This window comes from Raphanus sativus, chromosome 8 (genome assembly GCF_000801105.2).
Source record: "Raphanus sativus cultivar WK10039 chromosome 8, ASM80110v3, whole genome shotgun sequence".
In the NCBI taxonomy this organism is placed as follows: Eukaryota; Viridiplantae; Streptophyta; class Magnoliopsida; order Brassicales; family Brassicaceae; genus Raphanus; species Raphanus sativus.
Window position 1 is genome coordinate 4614466 of NC_079518.1, and position 15875 is coordinate 4630340.

Consider the following 15875-nt stretch of genomic DNA (forward strand, 5'->3'; position numbering starts at 1 on the left):
TTAGTGAAACTTTTCATCGTAAAATATCCCGCGCTTCAAAAGCGCGGGTCAAAATCTAGTAATAATTGAAATGACGTATGTAACGTGGCTTTAAATCTATAACAAAATTTCACAATAGCTCAAGTTTTTTACAAGCCATGTGTATTATATGTTTGATTTCCCTGTAAGTAAACAAGCTTGAATGGTTCCACATCTCAAAAGAGTACAGGAAGAAAAAGACATTCGAGCTCTGATGGATGCTGTTGACTTTAACTTAATTATATGTCGTCGTAATAGAAACAAAAGTGTGTCGTATTCCCCTGCCACCCAATGCTAGAATAAATTACCCTTGCCACCTTAATTAGCTGGGACATCATTGCTAAACTATTTGGATGATTTGATGTTAATATTTGAAAACTTTGAACTCCATGCCCAAAGAACCGGTTTGATAGTACCAAGTAGATTCGTGTTAAACCCTACCGAGTATCAAATTATATTTTAAAATGAGAAGAACAAGACGAGGGGCGAGGGGCGAGAAAAGGCCAGAAAGAACGAAGCCATAACGAATTAAACAATGGTCGGACGAACAAAAGTCACATGGGATGTGTATTTTCCCAACATATTAAAAACGCAATGAAAGTGATCATTCCTTCGTTCCTCCATACGCTCGCAGTGTAATCAAGTCACGTGCTCGTCTGCCCAAGCTGCCTGCTCTCTCCATCTCCACTTCACGTGATTTCCCTTAATGTTTCTCTCCATCTTTCTCTTTGTTACCCACTCTAGTTTCTTACCTTTTTTTTTACCAAATTGATAATTCAAAATCATATAATAACGTAATTAAATCATTAATCCATTACACAATACGAAATTAAATGCACATAATACGAAATTAAATGCGATTTGTCGTCTCTTTTAACATCACATGATCAGTTAAATAACCATAGCCCTTTTTATTGTAAAAACAGAAATATGTTAACATTTGCATCAATGATACTCTTAACAAGTCAAATCAAACAGAATTAGGAGCACAACATATCATATTAAATTTGTCTTAGTCACTTAATTAATATACTATTGCAAATTTGGAAATGTTCAATGGTTCGCCAGTTAGGATATAATCCATTGTCTGTCAGTTTTTCTATTTTAGTTTTAATTTCTTGTCGTACACTAACATTATTATTAGCCTATTAGGTAATGGTGATAATACATTTGCTATTGTTGAACTAAAATCATTCATTTCGTTTTTGCCAACATTTCATTTGAATTTTTAAAGATCACAATATATATATTATTATAGTTTACTTTTTGTAAGGATTTAACACGACATCAAAAAGGACAGAATCTTTCTGACCTTACACTATTATCTTTCTGACCTACACTATTATCTCTAAGAGAACCATAAGATTCGAGACAGATTGTACGGATCTAGTAGATATAGTCACAACTCCGGAAGATTGGCCTGCTTTTGTGAGAGAGACCGACTTATTCCGGAGCATCCAGGAGGGTTTTGAGGATGTGAGAGTTTCTCATATTCCACGGGATCGGAATGGACGTGCAGATGCTTTAGCTAAGGAGGCAAAAAATAGAAGGTATACCTTTACCCACATAGATTAGACCCGGTCAGACGGAGGGGATCCTCGGAGAACCGGCTCGTCTAACCATCACTTGATTTAACGAAGATGGGATGCCGACAAAAAAAAAAAAAAAAAAAAGGAAAAACGAACCAATGACAATATCTTAAATCCAATTTAGATTTATAAAGATTTGTTAATAAAGTGATAATAATAAGAATAATGATTATTCAATTATTTTCCACCACCTCTCTCTAGTCAGATTTAAATACGCACCGTCGGAGTTTCATCTGCCGCCATATTCAACATCTAATGTGAACACCTTCTTCTTCAGACATCTCAAACCAGAGACTTTAAAAACATGTCGGTTCACGGACGATTTCCGGCGAGTCCGCCGGTCTCTCTATCTCCGGCGTCTTCCTCATCGCCGAGCTCTCACTCCCCGTCGTCTCCCGACCTGAAGCAACGAGTCATCGCTTGCCTCAACAAGCTCGCCGACCGAGACACGTTATCTCTCGCCGCGGCGGAGCTCGACTCCATCGCCAGAAACCTCACCCCCGACTCCTTCTCCTCTTTCCTCAGCTGCATCCACAACACCGACTCCTCCTCCAAATCTCCGGTGAGGAAACACTCCGTCGCCGTCTTGTCTCTCATGTCTCGCCACCACGGCGAGTCTCTCTCTCCTCACCTCTCTAAGATGGTCTCCACCGTCATCCGCCGTCTCCGAGACCCCGACTCCTCCGTCCGCTCCGCCTGCGCCGCCGCTGCCTCCGATATATCCGCTCACGTCGCGAGGCAACCGTTCTCCTCCGTCGCGAAACCGCTTATCGAGACGCTGATCCAGGAAGGCGACAAGAACGCGCAGATCGGAGCGGCGGTGTGTTTGGCGGCGTCGGTGGATGCTGCGGCGGATCCTGAGCCGGAGCAGTTGAGGAAGTGTCTCCCCAAGATCGGGAAGCTGCTAAAGAGCGAGGCTTTTAAGGCCAAGGCGGCGCTTTTGAGCGCGGTGGGTAGTATCATAACCGCGGGAGGCGCGGGAAGTAAACCGGTTTTGGATTGGTTAGTTCCGGTTTTGATTGAGTTTCTGAGCAGTGAAGATTGGCTAACGAGGAAATCCGCTGCTGAGGCGTTGAGTAGAGTTGCCACGGCGAAAGAGATGGCGTGGCAGTACAAGAAGGCTTGCGTGGCGGCTCTCGAGAGCAGAAGGTTTGATAAGGTGAAGAGCGTGAGAGAGACTATGAACAGAGCGTTGAGTCAGTGGAAAGAAGTGTCGAATGATGTAGTAGACGAAGCCTTGTTGTCTCCATGCACATCTTCTTCCATTGACGTTGGTGTCAAGTCTTCAAGATTAAAGAAGTCAACGCATATGCTCAAGAGGTCAACGCATAGATCATATGCAGCAGCTAGACAACAAAAGGAGAATCTTCCAAGAAGGAATGTGACCATTTCAGTAGCTTCAAGGGAGGAGGATAAGGTGAACTCAAATATAACAAAAAATACAATCTCTGAGAAAAGCGGGGAAGATAAGAAAGTAGGTGGCTTTGGTTGTGGTTTGAGGTATGGATCAAGGGTGGCACCATGTAGTGACGATGGTGATGATTCTTGTGATCCTGTTGTCAAGAATGGTAAAGATGGTGTTGGTGAAAGCAGGAAAGATAGTGAGGAACTCTTTTTGATACGTGAGCAGCTTGCTATGATTGAGAACCAGCAGTCCAGTCTTTTAGAGTTACTTCAGGTACACAAAATTGGTCTTTAACCATCCCGGTTTTATCTTAATGTAGATGAAATACTTTATAGATGTCTCAACCATCACTGAAATACTTTTTGGATGTAGAAATTCATGGGAAGCTCACAGAATGGGATCCAGTCGTTAGAGTCTCGAGTAAGCGGTCTAGAGATGGCTTTGGATGAAATATCTTGTGATCTTGCGGTTTCAAACGGGAGAGTACTTAAGACCAGTAGCTGTGGTGGAGGAGAGAGTTGTTCAAAACTTCCTAGTACAGAGTTCTTAAGTCACAAGTACTGGAGAAAAACAGAGGAGAGACCAATGCAAAGAGGAGGTTCTGATTTTGGAACGAGAACAGGCCAGAAACCAGTTCCAAGACTCTATGCAGACAACACCGCAGAAACCAACAACCAGGTAAAACCGTCTTTTAGTTGCTTTCCTCGGTGTTTAGCTTTAAATTAAAGCATGAGTCTAAGGTTTGCTTGTTTGCATATTTAGATTATCTACTTGAAGTAAAAGAGAGTGATGCGAGGATCGAATTACAATAGAAGCTGACCAGACTGACTCTCAGACGGCGAGTATGAAATAGCTGCCACTGAAGAAGAAGATTATATCAGAGAGAATATTGTTTTTGCGGTCAGTGGTCTTCATTCCATGATTGGACAATCAGATGATGAGTACTGGTCAAGTCTTGACAAGAATGAGCAAGCCAAGTTCCTTGAAGCCTTTCTAGTATGTGATTCTGGTAAAGTAAGGTCTACTTTTGTGGGTCTTACTAGTTCAGGAAGCGAGAATAAGAAAGATGATGTGAGAAAGGTATTGATTGGAAGTTTGCTTAAAAGATTGGAGAAGCTTGCGTTTGATGCTGATGTGGACTCTCTTCAGATGAGAGTTGTGTTCAACGTCTATAAAGGTTTTGCCTCAAACTTGAATCAAGAAGAATGTCGACCATACGCCTTCAGAATCCTGCTCCCCTTGTACAAAGTTTGCCAAGGGTTTACCGGGAAAGTCATCTCACATGAGTTGAAACAAGTAGCCGAAGAGGTGAGAGACGGTATAAGAGACAAGATATTAGGCGTCCCAATGTTCGTTCGAGTTTACAGCGAAATCAAAAAGAGCTTGGAAGCGAAAAGGGAGAAGAGGAAACGAGAGGAGAAGATAATGGCAGTGATAAACCCTGAGAGAAACGCAAAGAGGAAGCTGAAGCTAGCCTCCAAGAACAAGGCTAACAAGAAGAGGAGGACTATGTGCAGTAAACTGGATAGATGGTCACGCTCTTGAGCTCCTATAACCGTTTTATATGTCCTAGCTCTTTATTTATGTAAGCTTATATCACCAAATACAATTGTCATTTCATATTTTCGTTTACAACTTCAGTTTTGTCAGTCTCGTTTTCTACTATTATTTTAATTTTTTTTGGACTATCTTCAATCTATGAAAATATATAATAGATTTCACGCATGTCTAAGTAAACTATTAAAATTCAGATTTTACAAATATAATATACTTTAAAGTATCAGAATATATTATATACTTTTACATACATAACATATACAATAGATTTCACGCATGTCTAAGTAAGCTTAGCTTCTAAAAAAAGAAACAATCATCTAATAATCAAAATAGAGGCTCCAAACATGTAATGCACGTGTATAGAAATGATATTTATTATATTGTCATTAGAGTTATGTCCAAACCATGGATATAGAGAGATGTAAAGATTTGTGTGACTGTTTTGTGTTATTCTGTCTTGTCTAATAAATCTTTCGGGAAGTCAAGGAATTAGTGTTTGCTGTATAAGGAATTAAGACAATACAGACTTCACTTCAATACATTTGTCCAAGTCGGAAATTAAGTTATCAACTACTGTATTATACCCCCAACGTGTTTTGAGGTCTATTTTAGGGCCATCCCAGTTGGGCCCTAGTTCGGAGATTGGCTTTAGTTGTAAACTTGTGAACCATGCAATGCGGAATACTGTGATATTTATTTTTCAAGCGTGAATTATTTATTCAGTTTTGCCATTGTGGTACGAACATAAAAAGGCAAATAAGCAAAACGCATTTGTTCCAAACTCAGAGCGGGAAAATCGGCAAAGTTTGGGAAAAATAATCAACGTCACAAAATAGAGAACAAACTAATAACAAACAGGCAATAAAGAGGGTTCAGATGTGTAAGTTAAACTTAACTCCCTGAATAAACGTAACTCAGGTTTACATGTCTCTTGTCAGGGTTGATCCAACTCTTGCCTTCGCAAGAGCAAGGGTGAGCTTCGCTGCTTGATGGTTTCCACTTCTTTATTTAAGAAAGCTACCAGATCCCTCCGTTCGGTTTGATCTTTGTGTTTCTAATCAGGGTTATCTAAATTTGAATAAGTACTTTTTGTTATAACTTTGTGTGTGCATACGTTTGATCATCATTACCCTCTGTATACACCGTGGGCTAGCTACTATATTTTGATTTTGTCTCTGAGTTGTTTGACTCATTACGGATAATAGCATGTGCATGTGGTGGATGAACAAATTAATTTTTGTGTGCTATGATTGAAGATATAAGAAGTGATAAACAAGAAAAAAACAAAAGGAAAACGGAAAAGAATGTTGTTGGATTTATTGGTTTTATTGTAATCATTCTGAAAGGAAGAGCCCAACACGAATATTAAACAAGAAGATGAATAAAATGATGGATGTATAATTGTAATGGAAGGCATATTCCTCTCTTCTCGGTTTTCTTGTATATCAATCATTAGTTATAGTTTTATAAAATATATAAAAAGAAAATTTGGGAGAGAACAAAGGAACATGATTCCAGCGATTTTAAGCAACTTCCCACTATCATAAATCCTATACCTAATCTCCATCTTCCTCATTTCCAAATCTGGTAAGGTTTCTTCTTTTAATTATGACTCATTACAGAATCAATCGATATACGATTATTATTTACTTTTGTAGATATCACCATTCCAATTGCTTTGCATAATCTACTTGTGTTCCATGCATAACTAATTCATCCCATTTTTTTTCATAATTTTCCAAAACTTATAATGATTAGATGTATATATTACATAACAAATACAATACCAATCTCATAAAACACACGCATCAAAGTCAATAATGAATTAAAAAAAGATGAAATGAAATCATGGAAGTCGGTTATAGACGACAGACTAAACAACTAAATATCTCAAAAGCCAAAAGATATTAGTAACTTACTACTACACCCTAAGCAAATTTGTTTTCGCTTCTTCAAACTCACCTATCGAATAAACCAACTTTTGAGGTCGGCAACGGGAGATGGATAAAGAGCAATCACCTTCAGCGTCACATTCATCACGACCTACACTGTGTAATAGGACAAGCTTGTAAGAAGCTGATATTGTTAATAAAATTAGATATTTTACCTTACATAGTAAATTAACTAACAATCATAAAAAAAATATTTGCTAATTAAATTTCAAAGTAGTGATGAGTTTGTTGTCGAACATATTAGTAACAAAAACGTGATCTTCACCACATTTTGTTTTGCCAACCTAACCAGGCATGGTATCAATTCTAAAGAATAATTTAAAGGTGGAATGAATGAGATTATGTTATGTTTAATTCTGATGTCAACGTTCTGATGTTATTGCTAGGTAAACTCAGCAACCATACTTTCCACACCGACCAATCGTTTAGCCACTCACATTAGCAGCGTTGATTATTCAATCTCAATCATGCATTGTGCCAACAAGTTTGGTCCTTATCTCCTCCGGCGAATCTTCAAAAACAATTGATATTGATTTCCGTAAAAATCTAAAAGACCACGCAACACAACTGTCAGAGAATCATAGATCTCTCTTTCTTCCAAACGCAAAACATCAAACAAATTAAAAAAAAAATTCTAGAATAGTCCACGTTGTTATAGCATCATCATCTTTCTCGCGTTCAATATTAGCCTAGCAAAAATCATTAAGCCATTAAAAATGACAGAAACTCCTTAATTAATTAATTAACTAACTAACCCCAAAGCGAGGAAAATGATTTGTACTAATCGGTGGCTTCCAAGTATTATTGAGAACGACGCCGCTTAACTCGACTCATCTGTTCACATCAACAACGATTTATTTCAGAAAATATCAAAAAATAAATTAAATTAATATATTCCCTTCTTTACTTTTCTTACAAAAGAAGAAGAAACAGAGTACTTTTTGTCTGCCGGCGCAAACATCAGTTATCAAAGCACCCTGTTCTGTTCCAGCCAACAGTACACAGAATAAAAAGTTTCGAATTTTTGTTAAATTTTAGTGGAGAAAGAAGAAGAAGGATGGAGTACGAGAATGGGAAGAAGAGGAAAGTTCGGAACAGACAGCAGCAGCAGCAACAAACGAAACCAGAGTTCTTCTCTCTAAGGTACCTAACCATATGCCTCTGCTGTTTCTTCGTCTTGCTCTTCTTCTTATCCACCAACCGAATCTCAGTCCGTTCCGCTTCTCTGAGACCGTCTCTCCGTGTCCCCGCTCTCTCCGTATCTTCGATGGAGCGTTCGTTTCACGGTAGGTTAATCCCTCCGTTGAGAGTCGAAGACAGAGTCCAATTCTCAGACCATCTCCTCCTCATTCTCTCGAGTAGAATCGAGAAAGGTGTTAATAAAGAAGACCTAGTTTGTGTTTATCACGGAGGAAGAGAAGAAGAAGAGACTTCGATGTTGCCATCGATTTCTAGCGACGAACTCGACGAGTTCAGATCGATTGTTCGGTGCCCTAACGCTCCTTTGAACTACTCTTCCTCTGTTGATGTCCAATTCCGTGGAGACTTGGTGAAGAAGGTTGTTGACGAGAAGGTTCATGATTGGTCAAAGGTTGTTTACGAGGCGGTGGTTGATGAAGACGGCGACACGGTGGTTGTGTTTGTCAAAGGGTTGACTCGAAGACCTCACAAGGAGTCAGATCCTTCTAACTACAAATGCCGATTCGAGACAACAAGTCTTGAAGTGTTCGTCACGCAAGCTCTCGCTGCGGCGCAAGAAGTTGTTAGGTGTGTTTTGCCGGAGAGTCTGAAGCTAATTAATCAAGAGACGTTTCGTGTGAGCGTGATCCGCGTCGACCCTAGAGGAGGAGGAAGATCTACCACGCCTGCTTTACCATCCGTTGCGAGAGTCTACGGTTCAGAGAAGAAGAGTGGCGTGATGAAGGTGAAGCATGAGCTTTGTGTTTGCACCATGCTATGGAACCAAGCTCATTTCTTGCGTGAATGGATATTATATCACTCGTGGCTCGGCGTCGAGCGTTGGTTTATCTACGACAACAACAGCGACGACGACGTAGAAGAAGAGATCAGATTGCTTAACTCGGAGAATTACAACGTGAGCAGACACGTTTGGCCGTGGATCAAGACGCAGGAAGCTGGTTTCTCTCACTGTGCGGTTAGAGCGAAAGATGAGTGCAACTGGGTCGGGTTCTTCGACGTGGACGAGTTCTACTACTTCCCTACGCATCGCTCTCAGGGTTTACCTAGCAAAAACGCTTTAAGCTCGCTTGTTTCTAACTACACTTCGTGGGGTTTGGTTGGTGAGATTAGAACAGAATGTCATAACTACGGTCCGTCCGGTTTAACCTCGGTTCCATCGCAAGGCGTGACGGTGGGTTACACTTGTAGACAAGCGAACACGGAGAGACATAAGTCTATTATCAGACCGGAGCTGCTAACTAGCTCGTTGCTCAACGAGGTACATCATTTTCAGATGAGGGAAGGTGTGGGGCATGTGAGTTTGGTGGAGAGTGTTGCGGTGGTGAACCACTACAAGTACCAAGTGTGGGAGACTTTTAAAGCGAAGTTTGAGAGGAGAGTGGCGACTTATGTTGTGGACTGGCGAGAGAATCAGAACCAAGGGTCTAAAGACCGAGCTCCGGGGCTAGGGACAGAGGCGGTTGAGCCGGTGGATTGGAGGAGAAGGTTCTGTGAAGTGTGGGATACTGGTTTGAAGGATTTGGTTTTGTCGAGTTTTGCTGATCAAGTGACTGGCTATTTGCCTTGGCAGAGACAACAACAAGACTGACTTTATATTCTTTAGTGTACATTTGACTGAGTATACATGCCAACTCTACGTTAATATTTGCTTATTTGTTATTTAATTGGTTCTTTTTGTTGGGAGAATTGAAATGGTTACTATAATGTTGTCTTTTTACCACATCTGTAAATCTTGGTAACACTGCAAAGTTAAGTTGTTTTTTTTTTGTGGGGGTGGGGGTTCTTACTTGAATTAATATTTATTTAGTTAATGTCTTCTCAATCCTTGTTTCTCCTATTCTTGTTAGTAAGAAAGTTGTGTGTGTTTGATCAGTCACTTAAACATAAATCAACTTAATGTCACTTACACAAAAATTCACAATCACGTTCAATTCTTAAAGAATGCTCAGGAAATCATGGGAAACAAGAGTCTCCTCTTTTTGTTTTTTTTTTATATTGATTGTAAAAGCAAAGTTAAAGAAGCAAACAAGCTTGAGAATAGTTTTGCAAGGAGGAAAACCAAAAAAAAACGTAGAAAGAAAAACACAGAACCCAAGCACACCATGTCTTCAAATATGAACAACACATTTTTTTTTGTCTTTTTGTTTTGTTTTTTTATGTATAAACGGTTTGGGTGAATATCATGTAACAGTAGAACCACCTTGTGAGCTAGCTTCACCTTCTTTTGAAGGGCTGAAAAAGTTGGCAAGTTTCTGAGAAACGGTTTGCATCGTCTCCGTTACACAGTACCTTTCTTCGGCTTCTAAATCATCATCCCCCTCGTAAACCAGATGGATCCCATGCATCTTCAGCTGAACGTCTTGTTTGATTTGCATTTTCTGTTTGATCACTTGTATGGTGTACCCGTCTTTCAACATCGAAACCATTGGGAAGTGATGCGAGTACCGGCAGATGTGGAGTTGATCATCACTTGTTATCGGCACTCCAGAGAGGTTCAACGTGTGGTTGACTATAACTTTATCAAGTTCGAGAATTTGGGCTTGGATCCCCAACACATCAGGCACATGGAAGTCATCTTTGCTTTCTTGGTTAACGGACACAACAACAGCAATGATTACGCCTCTCAGCTCTCTGTTCGGTTGAGCTGAATACATGACAGGTCCCTGCCTGAACCAGTCTGGGATTTTGTTCCCAGGCACGCTCAAATTCCTCAGATTTTTCAAAAAGACCTGCAATGAAAAGAGATTCACAAGACTGCAAGAAAAAGTTCAAACTAGTTGAGATTCTGAGGAGTTTGTGGGAATCATCACCTTGGAGAGTCTTTCTTTGAGAAGCAATCGGAGTTACATCCGCTCATGTATAACCGTTTCAGAGCCTTCAAGTGCTTTAGTCCTGGAATATCCTTCACTTTCCCACAGTTTGTGAGGTTGAGTTCTTGCAACATGGTCAGCTCCGAAAGGTCGGATACAATCTCCAACGAAAAGCAGTCAGCCAGGTTAAGCTTCTCCAGGTTAACCGGAAGAGGAGGAAGACAGGTGAGCTCTTGGCAGTCATACAATATAAGCTCTTTGAGATTTGTTAACCCCTTGAGGCTAGCAGGAAGACTGTGAAAATAATTATTCCCAAGGTTGAGTATCTTCACACAAGAAAGCTTGTCAAAAACATCTGGGATTTTACCAGTGATTCCCCAACTACGAGCATCCACTTCCTCAAGGGACTTGAGATTTGAGAAAGAGTTTGGTATTACAAAACCAGTCTCTGCACTTTTACCTTTAGTATCATTTCTAAAGAGAGGTTTTTTGAGCATTTTCAATGTCATTAGTTTAGAGAGGTTTCCAAAACTTTCTGGCAACTCCACCACCAAAGTTTCCTCCATGTACAGATGGTAAAGAGACTTCAACTCTCCAAACGAGTTAGGAAGCCTCTTGAGCTTCTTGTAGGAGGAGGATTACACTCCTCTAGAGGCCCGACAAACAGTAGCACACGGCCTGTCCGTAATTATAAGTGGGCCAAGAGGACGGCCCGGGAGGCTCTCTTTTAGTCGACTACGCGGCTAGAAGACAAAAGCCCAATAAGCCGGCCAACCGACGTAAGCCCATCGGAACTAACGGGTGTTAGGGCGAACGCAAGAAGGAAGTCTATAAAAGGAAGACAAGGGACAACGTAGAGCGGATCGACACTTTTACACACTCACAAGGCGGCTAGATCTAGGGTTTTACTCATCTCTATCCGCTATTTTGTATTTTTCCTGGCTAGCTCTTCGAGCTCCGTCCTGTCTTTCTCTTCACACTTCCACTGTAACCAGATTCTGATACCTTCATCTACAAAACGTCTTTGTTAGACCCACAGACGAGTTCTTCGTCTTCTCTTTACTAGTTTCGACCGAACTCGGTTCTAACACTTCTGACACTTGTTCATCTGGAGTAGTACCAGGTTCTCAAGCTTTCCGAACTCTTCAGGAAGTTCTTCAATGTTAGAGCCTGTGAGGTATAAGCTTTTGAGTGTATCCATGCCTCCTATTGATTTAGGCAGAAACTTGAGGGATTTGCAGTTCCTCAGTTCAAGTTTCTGAATAAACCGCAGGTCACCGGTCTCTTCTGGTAGAGTTACAACTGGAGTGTGGTCCAACTCAAGTTGGAGAAGTTTATTTAGTCCACCGACTGAACTTGGAATCTGCTTCAGCGATTTGCATCCTCCTGCTGAAAATTCAGTCAAACATTGTAGTGATCCAAGGTTTAGAGGCAGCTCATCCACCCCACTTCCGTTGATGAAAAACTCCTCCAATGATTTGAGCTCATTGATAGTGTCGGGAATCTTAGTAAGGGATGTGCAGTGCATCAGATGTAGCTTCTTGAGATTTAACAGACCTCCAATAGAGTTTGGAAGGACTTTCAATGCAGTATCACTAACATCTAGCTCCTTCAGTGATGTCAATGTTCCCACTCCTTTAGGTAGCTCTTGAATAGAACTGCAGCCGAATAGACTAAGCTTTTCAAGATTTTCAAGGCTGCCAATAGATTCGGTAGGATCTTTATCGCGGTTCCATCAAGAAGAAGCTCTTTCAAACATGTCATGTCACCAATGTTTTCTGGTAACACACTCAGGTTTGAACAGCCAGAGAGGAAGAGTTTTTCAAGATGCTTCAGTCCAGAGACACTCACAAGAAAACTCAGTAAGATTTGTACAGTAACTGAAATCCAGGTGAAGCAATTTGCTGAGATTACCAACTGATTTAGGAACCTTCACCAGAAGCTTGCATCTCTCGAAAACAAGCTTCTCTAAGGCTTTATGGTTTGACAAATCAGGAATGGCTTCTAAGCTGTGGCAACCGCGCAGATTTACAACCTTCAAGTTCTCATCCTCCTGCAAAGTAGCAGAGAGGGTTTTTAGTAGCAGTGACACTTTAACTCACAACCATGGTAGAGGGAATAAGAAAGCTTTACCTTTTTGAACCATGAAGTCTGGACTCTTCTTATTCCACTCTCTGAGAGATCAAGAACAGCAAGTTTCCCAGCAAGAAAACAGGTGGAACATCTTTTAATGGGCAATCTCTCCATTGTATCCACTTGAGCTCAGATGGGAGGAGTTTAAGATCTCCTTCAAGCTCCACATGATTAATCTGAAGAAGTCTCAGCTCTTCATCGGTGCAAAAGGCTCTACAGGAATGGTGATTTCAGAAGTTTTTGGCTTCTCCTCTTCTGGAAACTTTACAACATATTCTTCACGTAGCTAACCGCAGAGCTGATGCCTGGATTGGTTTGTAGATTGCTCGGCGCTATTTCGACTGCAGTTGTATGCCTCACAAACTTCTTTTCGAAGTCTAATACGATTCCTCGGATGGATGTTGTTCCCTGTCATACCATTATCATGAGAACAGAGGCCAAACTACAACTGATATAATTGCTGTGGATTAGAAAAAGTACCTTCATATAGTTTAATATATTCATGATGTCACCACGATCCCAGAGTCTACTTCGCATTTCAGGATCCTCACGGCTTTCATTAAGGACCATCTGCATTCCCATGTCTCTGATCTGATCATGCATCCAAAGAGTATTGTCTTTGTCTGACAATATCTTAACAAGAGACTTCTGCCTGAGGACGCTGAGAGCAGCCTCAGCGTTATACCCACAACCTTTCAGTACGTCCATGACTTCCTCTTTGGCCATCTCCATTTTAAGAAATAGACACGCAATGTCGAGGAAGACTGTCTTCTCTTCATCGTTTAAAGCTTCAAAACTCAGCGCCAGAACAGCCTGAAAATCGCCTGGTTGGGTATTCTTCAGCTTCTCTAGTTCAGTTAGCCATTCATCTTCCTTCTTGTCACGCAAATGGGAACCAAACACTTCAACAGCAAGTGGCAGCTTCCCCGTTATCTTGACAATCTCTTTGATATCTCCATAAGACTCTCTGTTGGTTCTTGTTTTCCTAGTGAATGATAACTAAACAGATTCAAGGCCTGCACCTCAGTCAAGCAGTTAACCTCATACTTTTGGCTCACAAAGAGCCTACTCAGTATCTCTTCGTCTCTGGTGGTGATGATGATTAGACTTCCTTGACCATACCAACTTCTCTCACCAACCAACGAATCAACCTGGTCTACGCTATCACATCATCTAAAACCCAAAGAATCTTCTTCTCGTGAACTCTCCCTTTATCTTGTCCCGCCCACTCTTTAACATCTTCTATCTCAGGCACCGTACCGAAAAGTGACTTGATGAAAGTCTTCTGCAGATCGATTAAAGCCATTTTGGTCTGATGATTTGTCTCTAACGTTAGAGATGAAAACTCGGTGGTCCTCAAGTGCTCCAGGATCAGGTTATTAGAAGCGTTTAGCAAGTGTAGTCTTCCCAATACCACCCATACCGTAAAGTCCAAGGATCTGAACATCGTCACAGTGGATTTAACGTCCACAAGTTTCATCAAATCCTCCAGACGTGATTCCAGCCCAACCGTGTATTCTCCAACTTTTCTCTGGTATTGCTCACTTGGCTAAAACCTTTTCCACCACAAGCTTTTCATTTTATTCCTCAACCTCAACCTCAACAGTCCCTTCTCTGCAAAAGAAAAAAACAGAAAAATTCATAAATCTTAACTTCAGTTCATCTTCTATGTATAAATGGAGATGCAAAATGCTTAGTTGTGTCCAAAGTCTCGATATATAACTTCTCTAGACATAACTTTAACACTCTTTGGGTAACAACTGACTGTGAGCTCGAATATGAAAATCATTTCAAAAATAATAGTATACAATAGCCCTTCCAAATCAAACCTAACCGAACCGTTAGTTTTCGTTAACCGAAATTTTGAAAATCAATTCTAAAATTAACGGATTTAAATTTCGGTTCGATTATCAGTTATTTCGGTTTTTAGGTTTTATTTTCGAATTAACCGATATTTTTTTCGGTTAGATTTCGGTGTAATTTTCAAAAAAAAAGAAATGGATATTTTCAGTTAACGCGATTATTTTCGGATATTTTCGGTTCTTTTAGATTAGTCGGTTCGTTTTTTTTTGGTTATTTGGATAATTTTGGTTTTTTCTATTTTTCAAAAAAAAAAAAACTCAAAAAACCGAACTGAACCGAGTCGAAAGCCAAAGCAGTTTTTAACACTATTTCGAAACAAACGAACCGAAAACCGAAAGTTCGGTTCGGTTAGTATACAAGATTGAAAAACTGTTGAAAATGCTGAGTAAATATTGTTATATGGTTACCTGACAACATAGCCAGCTAGATTTCCAACTAATTTCATAGCTTTTTTCCATCGATGTATCTCATCCTCGCTGAATCTTTGTTGTGTTCTTCAAAATCCTTTTCGAACTGATCGCTCTGTTTGCGTACGTGAGAGGGATCGACCTGTGTAAATATCGGCAAATGGGACGATCCAGAGACGATCCGAGATCGCAGAGCATAGCTAGTTCATCCAGGCACCGGCGAGAGTCAGCGTAGTGGCTGGAAGACGACGACGGAGGCAGATGAGTCCTCCATGGCTCCAGCGAGTCTTTTGTCGTTCTCATCAGTCCCTCGCTCGATGCCTTCGTTGTTGTTGTTGTCGTTTGCGGAAGACACGGACCTCCTTTCTCAGCGCGGTGCAGAGCGCTCTTTGCGAGTCGTCTTTTTCTTCTGATCGGAAGCTGAGGAAGACGTCGTGCTCTGTACCTGTGCGGCTTTCGAAAGAACCGCAGCCTCCATCTCCGATCTTCCTCTGCTCCCAAGTCTTCGAAGCTAAGCTACTGCTGCTCTCAGATTTTCAAGTCAAACTCTATGGCTCTTTGGAATCTCGTTGATCCATAAGATCTGAATCGACGATTGTGAAAAGAGAGTCTGATGATCAGTTTCCTGCTTTTGGCTACCACGATCGAAGAGAGGAATCTACAGAAATTTAAATTTGATCGTTGCTTGATTGACTACAAGATGAAGACGACAAAAAAAGCTCCTTTTTGATGATTTTTTGGGAAGACACGACAACAAATTGCCTTTTTGGATATTTTTTAATTAAATAAGTAAAGAAATAAATTGCCCACTTTCTATTTTCTGATCATGCCAAATAAAGTCACCGCATTGACTTTTAGCTACGGGACATTCTGAACGTCACACACTTTCCCATTTGTACTCCGGAAACTATAGTTAAAATCTTTCAAATAACTAGTGATAT

General features: G+C 40.6%; 2 protein-coding genes and 1 pseudogene across 2 annotated transcripts; 2 read left to right on the plus strand and 1 right to left on the minus strand.

Moving 5' to 3' along the window:
- Positions 1–1763: 1763 nt before the first annotated feature.
- Positions 1764–3694, plus strand: LOC108819125 (TORTIFOLIA1-like protein 4). Its single transcript, XM_018592115.2, is given in 3 exon segments — positions 1764–3285; positions 3385–3636; positions 3638–3694. Coding segments are annotated over 3 exon segments (1683 nt in total). The 5' UTR covers positions 1764–1911.
- A 3731-nt stretch (positions 3695–7425) lies between these two features.
- LOC130498299 (glycosyltransferase family 92 protein At1g27200-like) lies at positions 7426–9539 on the plus strand. Its single transcript, XM_056991533.1, has one exon. The coding sequence runs from the start codon at positions 7579–7581 to the stop codon at positions 9307–9309; it is 1731 nt and encodes a 576-aa protein (XP_056847513.1). The 5' UTR covers positions 7426–7578; the 3' UTR covers positions 9310–9539.
- A 135-nt stretch (positions 9540–9674) lies between these two features.
- LOC130498802 (disease resistance protein RPV1-like) lies at positions 9675–15412 on the minus strand (annotated as a pseudogene).
- Between the last annotated feature and the right edge of the window lie 463 nt (positions 15413–15875).